Source organism: Geotrypetes seraphini, chromosome 3, assembly GCF_902459505.1.
Source record: "Geotrypetes seraphini chromosome 3, aGeoSer1.1, whole genome shotgun sequence".
Classification (NCBI taxonomy): Eukaryota; Metazoa; Chordata; class Amphibia; order Gymnophiona; family Dermophiidae; genus Geotrypetes; species Geotrypetes seraphini.
The window spans coordinates 296,099,125-296,109,403 of record NC_047086.1 but is presented as its reverse complement, the minus strand read 5'-3'; the positions used below and the strand labels follow the sequence as shown (position 1 = coordinate 296,109,403).

The 10,279-nt window shown below is 49.6% G+C and overlaps 1 protein-coding gene across 1 annotated transcript; it reads right to left on the bottom strand.

The window, feature by feature from the left end:
• Window positions 1–5,271: 5,271 nt before the first annotated feature.
• Window positions 5,272–10,025, bottom strand: LOC117357976. Its single transcript, XM_033939277.1, has 2 exons — window positions 9,712–10,025; window positions 5,272–6,156 (listed from the first exon to the last, which is right to left on the bottom strand). Exons 1-2 carry the CDS (start codon window positions 9,806–9,808, stop codon window positions 5,582–5,584), a joined length of 672 nt encoding a protein of 223 aa, XP_033795168.1. The 5' UTR covers window positions 9,809–10,025; the 3' UTR covers window positions 5,272–5,581.
• Window positions 10,026–10,279: the final 254 nt, after the last annotated feature.

Genomic DNA, 10,279 nt, shown 5'->3' with positions numbered 1-10,279 from the left:
AAAGCTAGAAGAATGCTAAGGTGCATAGGGATAGGCATGGCCAGTAGGAAAAAGGAGGTATTGATGCCCCTGTGTAAGACTCTGGTGAGACCTCATTTAGAATATTATGTACAATTTTGGAGACAATGCCCTCAAAAAGATATAAATAGGAAGGAGTCTGTCCAGAGGAAGGCTACTAGAATGGTTGTTGGTCTTTGTCATAAGGCATATGGAGATGGAATTAAAAATCTCAAATATATACTTTGGAGAAAAGGCTGGAGAAGGAGATATAACAGAGATGTTTAAATACCTTTGTGGCATAAATGTACATGAGGTGAGTCTCATTCATTCAAAATAAAACTCTATAATGAAAGGGCATAGGATGAAGTTAAGAAGTGATAGGCTCAGGAATAATCTAAGGAAAAACTTTTTTACAGAAAAGGTGGCAGATGCGTGTAATAGTCTCCTGGTAGAGGTGGTAGAGACAAAGACTATGGATGAATTCAAGAAAGCATGGGACAGGCACAAGGGATCTCTTAGGGAAAGGACGAGAGAGTAGATGCTGCAGATGGTAGTTTGGATGGGCCATTTGTCCTTTAACTGCCATCATATTTTTATGTTTCTATGTAATCCAATTAAATGGCAATGCCTAAATATTCACTTAACTCTCAATTGTTCCAGGTAAAAATAAGTGCATGTGTATCTGTATGTAAACCAATTTGATTGTGACCACCTAAAGGAAGTACATCAAGTTCCATCCCCTTCCTTTTTTTCTTTCCCTAGATTACCGTTAATAAAGAATGCTGTAGCAAAGTTGAGTCTATGCAGTACAAAATGGAAGAATGCAACACCAATCATGGTATCAACTACTATTTACTTTATTGGCCACTATATTTAAAATAATTTGGGACCTTGAGTCATAATACCTTAAAGGTTTTATAAAAATGTACATATCAAATCATGCTCTAAGGTCTACTAAAAACATCAAATTGAAGATACCATAAGTTAGGGTTTGCTAACTATCAACTACAAGGAGAAAGATCCATTTTATCAGAACTAATTGCCAATGTAGTTATAACTACTGCCTGTTCAAATAGCCCTGGCTGGCCCTAGAGCAGATCTTCAGAGAATGATGTGGCACTCTCTGGTTAGTCAGAACAACTCAAGTATAATGAGAAAATAATAAATAAGTACTAATACACTCAAAATCTTACGGCACAGCAAACATAGATTCCAGATAAGACGTGTAGAGCTCCTAAAAAAGCACAATTAACATTCATGGGGTTATTCAGGATACCAAGGTCCAGCACATCTATCAGCTTTCCTTTGAAAAAAATCACCTCGAGGTAGGAAAAAGCCTCAGAGCCCCTCTTCCACCAGCCAACAATGCGGCAATAGAAAAGTGGAGACTATCACGGGGTAAAGTTAAATCATAGGCATAAAAAACCTCCTCGATTGATATTTTACTAGGAAAAAGCCTTGTGCAATGCAAACCTACTGGGTACTGAATAAAGCCACCATGAAAATTTTTTTCTTATAGCGTCAAAACAATAATTTTGTTATGACATTAATGGACAAGTACTTATCTGGGGTTGGAAGCACACCGCACACTGACGATGGCCAGCATTTCGCCAATTATTAGTTGCCTAAGGATGTGAAGGTGGTTAATCTTCCACAGAAACTCCGCATCTCATCATGGCCTCTCTCTGGTTAGTATCAGGGTGGTCAAAGAACAGAGTTGGGCCAGCCCAGAAAATTATCAGGGCAGTGATGATAGTTTTCCAACCACTGGTACTGAATATCTGGGCATGAAGTGCCACACAAATAGCAGCCCTAACTTGTCTAAAATGTTATCCAGGTACAGGCCTTGAAAATCAACTAGCTGGGCAAGACCCAGATACTCTGTATGAGGCCCAGCACTGGGTGTCCAGGTCAAACAACCTATTGTGGTCAGAACCTATCATTGGCTGAATATTGAATCCAATGAGTTTAGAAATAGCCAAATTTAACTAACCAGAACCCTTTAGTTTGGATGCATCTGTAACAAGAATATTTAGACTACAGCATTACTGTCTTCAGAAGAATCCAACTCGAATTATCTCTGGTGCTACTAACTAATGCTGCTGGCTCCACTGATGGTCCAACTGGTCTACTGGTTTTAGCTTAGTAAAGCAAAGATTAGTATTATTAGTGAACTGTTAAGTCTATCCAGTAACTTAAAGAAGCTTGAAGAGGCTTTTCATGTTTCAGCTTAGCTTATCATTTCCTATGCTGCCTTTATAGTATACTATACATCAAAATATTTTATAGCAGTTACACAGTAAACATACAATAGATAAAAATATTTTCAAAAGATAGTGATGTGACCTGGGAGGATAGCACAACTAACTGCCAACAGTAGTGCCAATAACATAACCAGGAAGATTGGCTTTCTGGACCATAACAGTCCTAAAGTTCAGTTCTAATGATACGCAGTTACTTGAAAGAAGAGGGACTAACAATTTAATGTTTGAAAAGTGGCAAGGTTGTGCTTAGATCTAATGCTGAAGGGCATACTTCCATAAAAATGGATCCTGTTAGCTCAATGCAAGACAACGGGTACATTCTAAATGGATTTTGGTCAGCAGTGAAAGGATTAAAAAAAATAGACTGATAAGATCTCAAACATCAGATTGCTGTGTAGGCAGGTTCGATAAATATTGTCAGGCAACCAGCAAGGCAAGCCATAAAAAAACAGATCAGATAAGTAGCTAGTGATTGGCCATCAAAAGTGAGGTGGCATGATCAAATATTTTGACTGAACAGAGCAGAATAATAGCAGTGTTTTCAACCATGTGCAGGTACTGTACTTTAGTGAGACATTTGAGAGTTCAGAAATATGGCCATTCCCTTATTCAAGACAGTTCAATTAATTCCCAAAGGGGTCCTTTTATCAAGCGGAAGGAAAAGTTGGCCTTAGTGTGCCCTAACACAGTTTTTTCGCATATGCTAGAGATATTTTTCCCTAGCCAGAAAATGTTTGATTTTCTATTTTCTCAATTGATGGCCATGTGCTAATGTTACAATTAGTGCATGGACATAAACAAAAATTATTGTGTGTTCACTTACCTCCACCCATTTTGTAGGCAATAAAGGTTGGCATGTGAATCCTGCGGTAATCAGTTAGTGCATGGTTATGTAGATGCACTGATTACTGCAGAAATACCCAGTTTCTGCCCCTGGCATGCCCCCTTTACAGTAAATGTCAAACTTAAGAACATAAGAGTTACTATACTAGGATAGATTTAGGATAGATCAAAGATCCATCAAGCCTAGTATCCTGTTTCCAACAGTAGCCAAACCAGGTCACAAGTACCCTGCAAGATGCTAAGGAGGAAAACATTTTATGCTGCTCATCTTAGCAATAAGCAATGAATTTTCCCAAGCCATCATAATAATGGCTTATGGAGATCTCTTTTAGGAAATTATCCAAACTTTTTTTTAAACCCTGCTATGCTATCTGCTTTTACCACATTCTCCAGTAATGAATTCAAGAGTTTCCAGATTCTGTAACCGACGCCCAAGTCGGTGGCTGCCTTAAAAGCGGCCGCCGATCACCTGTCAATCAGACTAGGGCGCTGGTTACAGAATTGCTCCATGAAAGGTGGCTGAAATGTAGGCCAGGGCTACATTTCAGCCACTTATCTTTGCCTCAAGAACTCAGCAGCTAATTGCTACAGGGGGATTGCCCCCTCCCTCATCAGCTGAGCGGCAGGGATTCTCCAAACCCATGATTCTGTAACTGGCGCCCAAGTTCTGGGCGCCAATTACAGAACTGCGGCTTTTGGAATCCCTACCACTCAGCTGATAATGGAGGGGGAAATTCCCACGCCGCAATCGGCTGAGTGGTTGCGTCATGGAACCCCTGTACCCGACTTCAAATCAGCCAGCAGGAAAGATGCCCATTCCCTCCTGCTGGCACCCTCATCCCCTACTAACATCCCTGGCAAGAAGAATGCCCAATCCCTCCTGCTGGAACCACCCCATCTACCCCTACCATATAAGGTTACCGCCTCCCCACCAATCCCCACCCCCACCCCTCCTCTACCCCCTTAAACATATCAGCTCACCCCCTGGCTCTGTGGAATCCCTGCCGCTCTGCTGATGAGGGAGGGGTGAATTTTCCTGCTGTGATCGGCTGCTGCGGTCTAGGAAAAGATAGGCGGCATAAATGTAGGCCCGGGTTATCCGGGCCTACATTTTAGCTGCCTATCTTGGTGTGATTCACGGATAGCTTGGTGCTATAGATCGCCTAACGCCACTTTGGGCGTTGGCCATGCCTTCTTTGGAATTAGGCGATCTAAAGCGCCAAGCTAGCTGTGATTCTAGTGGCCATTTTAGCCGCCTTTAATTTAGGCATTGGTAGGTGCTTCAACCCTGCCATTTCTGACCATTGGCAGGGCGCCTACCGACATCTAAATTTAGGCGCTGGTTATAGAATCCGGGCCCTAGTATTTTTGTAAAGCATAATAACAGCGGAATCTGGATAGGCCCGCTACCTATGAATATATCACACCCTTACCCCCTCCCCTACATTATCCCACAAAATACTCAACACTAATTATGGTAAAAATTAGCCGCAGCCCAGTTTATTGGTCATAACAGGTTATTAAATAACATAACAATGTATAAACAGTATAAACATCAAAAACAATTATTTCGAGCTACTGTAATAAAACAGGTTATGCCCCCCGACCCCGCCATGAAGCTAGAATCTGGGGGGGTGGCATGTCCCCCACATGCCCCAGTAACCCGGGTCACCTGACCCACCAGGCACGGCTCCCAGCCGGCCCACCGCTCATCACCTGATGAGCCCAGCCAGTAGCTCGAGATACCGCCCAAACTATCCCAACGCACCCCTCTCTACCCAAAACCCAAGGGCGGGCGGGCGGGAAAGCCGCCTCGGAGGACCAGAAACGCCCTTAGTCCTCCGAGGCTCAACTTATAAACCCTCCCCCCTCCCGACGCCCTCCGCGGCCGCGGCTACCAATGGCAGGTCTTCCCAGCGGCGGGAAGACCTGCCGACCAATCCCCTGCCTCCTATTCCCCCCTTACGGTCCCGCGTCTCCGACGGGCTACCGTGCGGGCCTCCCAGCTCCGCGTTAGGTACGCCCGTCGAGACGAGCTCTCGGGCTGCCTATAACAGCGGAATCTGGATAGGCCTGCTACCTATGAATATATCACACCCTTACCCCCTCCCCTACATTATCCCACAAAATACTCAACACTAATTATGGTAAAAATTAGCCGCAGCCCAGTTTATTGGTCATAACAGGTTATTAAATAACATAACAATGTATAAACAGTATAAACATCAAAAACAATTATTTCGAGCTACTGTAATAAAACAGGTTATGCCCCCCGACCCCGCCATGAAGCTAGAATCTGGGGGGGTGGCATGTCCCCCACATGCCCCAGTAACCCGGGTCACCTGACCCACCAGGCACGGCTCCCAGCCGGCCCACCGCTCATCACCTGATGAGCCCAGCCAGTAGCTCGAGATACCGCCATAGGGGCCAGTAAACCCTTACAGGCCCCCCCCCACCAATGAACAGAGCTGCGACTAAGATAGCGCCCAACGCTCACAACCCGACGAGAAATCGTCCAGCAATAAATCCCAGCCCACGTCCGACAAATGTACCCGATCCCTCGCAAACAAACCTAAACAGGACACATCCACCCAGTCGTGTCGTAGTTGCACCCCCCCCCTAGACTCCACCCAGCGCCCCACCTGACGGTTAACCTTGCACAAACCCCTGGTCCATCTCCTGGACTCCAGCCGACGTGGTCGAGGAATAATGTCCGACCACAGCAGCGTCGTGCCCGGGAACCATTCCAATATCATCCGAAGATCCCCTAGAATAGTGTCAATCAGGTGCTTCCCCGTCTGAGAGTCCACGTCGTTACCCCCCAAATGCAGCAGCAGGATATCCGGACGACGAGGGCGACGACGGAAGTCAGCCAGCAACGGTAACAGCTGATGCCACCGCATACCCCGCTGACCCCACCAGGACACGCGAATGCCCAAGTGCTGCAGACCCAAGTGCTGACCACCAGGCCGGATCGCGGCACGCTCTCCCGCCCAGTGGACGAAGGAGTGCCCGACAATCCACACAGTACGCTGTCGCCACACCGCATCTGCAAGGCAAACCCAACAATCAAATCCAGTTCTAGAGTAAAAGCCTAACCCTGGTTAGTAAAGTGTCAGACCCGAGCATGCACCAACCAGCTACATCCACCCACACCCCCGAAAACCAGGTACCCCTCAGTGGCAACATAGGCCAAGCTGCCCCACCTAGATCCCTCCTTGATCTAAACCTCGTGCAATCCCGTGAGGCCGGATGTAACTCCTATAACAGTCCGATGACCAACGCCCTAACCGTCGAATCCCCTCGCCGGGCACCCCAGCCAGGAAGGCGCAAGTGGCAGCCCCAATCCGAAATGAATGAGTACCAAAATGCGCTGGGTCCTCGCCACATCGGCGCAAAACTAGACGCAGCACTGCTAAGAACTGATAACGTGTAAGGGGCCCGCCGTCTACGTGCAACAACAAGGCCAACCCCAAAGGAGGACGAACCGCCATATAGGCGCACAGAGCCGTAACCGGGCAAGTAACACCATTTATCTTATTCAAAACCACCGTACGGCCCCTGCCCAGCTGGTCCGTCTTGGATCTGGCCAGATATAAACTAACTGTACTGTCGCCGCACTGTACATGCCGCAATAAGAGGCCACGCGCACCCACAGTATCTGCAGGATGCACCAGTAGCTCACCGACGCGGAAAGCCCCGAAAAAGGCAAGCGAAAAAGCAGCAGTGAACAGCAGCACCTCGTATCGGGACCGAGCCACCGCCGGCAATTCCACGATCAACCTTGTCAATAAGTCGTGAGAAATCGGCTGCCGAGCATCGGGTTGTCGCGGCGCAATCCTAGCCATAGCCGTCAGAAGTCTACGCACTAGGAAACCCGAGGACGGACAACGCCACCCCAAGGCCCTAGAGAAGAATGTAAAACCAGCTAAATGGCCAGCCACGACTCCCCGTGAAAAACCAGCACGATGCGAATCCAGCACAAATTCCGCCAGCAGGGTCTCGGATACATGTCCCGGGGACCAATCCCGGGAAGACAGGAAGGCGAACAATCGACGGAATCCAGCATTGTATCGAGTCCATGTGGTAGGAGCCACCGACTGTCTCAGCAAGTCCCAGAGCCCTTCCCGACCAGGCTCCATAAATGATCTGGCATCTGCAACCCCCGAGGCTGCGCGTCTGGCGCCAACCGACGAAACTGTGAAAAATTAAAGCGAGAAAGCGCATCAGCAATACAGTTGCGACTCCCTGGCACATGCCTAGCCCTAATGTATAAATTGAGCTGCAAACAACGCAGAACGATCTCACGCATCAACTGATTAACCTGCAAACATTTTGCGGCATGCCGATTGACGACCTCCACAACCCCCATATTATCACACCAAAATAGCACGCGCTTATTACGCAGCCGAGCCGGCCAAAGTTCACAGGCGACCAGAAGCGGGAAAAGCTCCAAAAAAGTCACATTACGTGTAATGCCACTCCGCTGCCAGGCAGCAGGCCAAGGCGCAGCACACCAGTCCCCCTGGCAGTAAAGGCCGAAACCGAGGCCACCTGCCGCATCAGAGTAAAGTTCCAAATCCAGGTTAGACAACTCGGGCTGTTGAATCGGCAACGTGCCATTAAACCGCGTGAGGAACCCGACCCACATCCTAAGATCCGCCCGGATACCCGCAGATATACGCACGAAGTGGCGACGATCACGGACGCCTGAGGTGGCAGCAGCCAGTCGTCGAGCAAACGCCCGCCCCATAGGCAATACCCGACATGCAAAGTTAAGAGATCCCAGCAGTGATTGAACGTCTCTGAGGGTAGCCCTGCGGGACTCGGCCAACCGAGAAATCTGCAACAACAGGAGACGTACCTTGTCCCGTGGCAACCTGGTAACCATTGCCACGGTATCAATCTCAATACCCAGAAAAGTAAGCACCGTAGTTGGGCCCTCCGATTTATCTGCCGCCAACGGAATACCAAATGTAGCAGCCATGCTTTCAAATGACGCTTTTAAACAAGAACACACCGCAGACCCCGCCGCTCCAACAAAGAGGAAATCGTCCAGATAGTGAACGACCGAATCCGCCCGTGCAACGCGTACCGTAACCCAGTGCAAGAACGTACTAAACATCTCAAAGTAAGCGCACGAGATGGAACAGCCCATCGGTAAACAACGATCGTAATAAAACCCGCCCTCGAATCGAAAACCCAGCAACGGATACGAGGAGGGATGGACAGGTAAAAGCCGGAAGGCAGACTCAATGTCCACCTTTGCCAAGAGAGCACCACACCCAGCCTGTCCCACCAGACGTTGCGCACAATCAAAAGACGAATAGCGAACTGTACACAGGTCACGAGGAATGCCCTCGTTGACCGATCAGCCCAACGGCCGGGACAGATTGTGAATCAAACGGAACTTACCAGGGTCCTTCTTAGGAATGATAGCCAACGGGGAGACCATCATAACCAAGAAAGGTTGCTCTCGAAAAGGCCCCGCAATGCGCCCAAGTCTAGCCTCCTCTTGCAATTTGGACCGAACCACCTCCCGCAGGCTATTCACGGAGGATGCGTTAGTAACCCGCACCGAAGTCACCGGCTTCTCGTACGGTATAACAAAACCCTCAACAAAACCCTTCTCCAAAAGTACTGCAGCCCTCCGATCACTATAACAGCGCAACCACGGCCGGAGGGCCGCCACCTTAATCGGAGTGGGGACCCCAGAAGAACCCACCTCATTTTGCTGCCCCTGAGGGCAAGGCCACTCCCTTTTTTGGGCATTTAAGCGCTGAGTGTCCCTGCCCACACAGAGAGCAGGCGTGCCGGAATTTACAATCCGGAAAGGGGCACGTCGCTTTGTTGAACTTCCAGCATAGGTCATTCCCTCCCCCAGAACCCTGACCCGATTGCCCTGCTCCGGACCGAAAGGAACGGTACCCGCCCGTCGAACCTTGCTGCATCGATCGAGCCGCAACACTCGCCGCAGCTCCCCCAGGTCTAGCCATATTCGTTAGCCATAAATTGATATCTTGAGTACCCCAAGACATGTGCTTGTTTTCTTCCATCTTATCTCTAAAGGCCTCGTCATAATTGAGCCAAGCCCAACCACCGAAACGCTGATAAGCGTCAAGCACAGAATCCACGTACGCCAAGAGCAGGCCATAATCCTGAGGACGAGCCTGGCCCCATACGCTGGCCAGACGAAGAAACGCCCGCGTCCAGTTAACCACATTACGGGAGACCTGACCCGATTTTACCTTGCCCTCTTCCTTCTTAGCCTTCTTTTTACTCCTGCGCGTCCTGCCCTCTAAGAGCCGAAACACATCAATGCACGCTCGCTTTTTAATTTTTCGACGCAACCTTCTAGGAACCTTCTCCCATAGCTCGGTGAGCGCCACCAATGCCGGAGCACCTCTATCCTGACTCTCTTGCCCCGCCTGTTCGCCCAGCGCCCTCGACCGAGACCGTGAGGAAGACGAAGAAGCAGTGGAGGTTAAAGAAGAAGAAGACGAAGAAGAGGAGGAAGCCCTAGCCCTCCGCTTACGCTTGCGCTTACCCTTCCCAATCCTCCTACCCCGTTCCCCACCCTCAACAGCCTCTAAGGCCATGTTACCCATGTCCTGCGCTCCTCCAGCGATGATCGGTCCACTCGACCCTCCAGCAGCGCCATCCGCAGCAGCTACCATGTAAGGACCCCGCTGTCCGGACATCGCCGATATCCCTCCGCCAGCAGCGCCATCCGCAGCAACCACACGACCAAGTCCCCTCCGTCCGGGCTCCTCCGTCTGAACACCACCGGATCTCTGTACTTGCTCCTGGAAGGAGGTGGCCGCAGCTTCACGTCCTACCGACGAACCAGCGAAGACCTGTGAAGACAAACCAAAACAAGGACCAGACAACTGCACAGCACCAGAAGGAGGAACCCCAAAAGGACCACCAGCACCCCCCACTCCCCAAGGGCCCACCAATCCGCAGGACCGCCGCCACGACCCATCCCACGGCCCCACGCGGACGCCGGATCGAATACTCCAGCGCCCCCCATCGGCCAGGGCACCGGACTCCAACCCGCACCCCAAGACCCCGAAGCCCAGGGAGGCCAGAAGGAAGAATGAACAGAGGGCAAGCCGATGCTCTGCGCAGGCGCAGAGACACCCACGCTCAAACCCCCAACAGGATCTCCC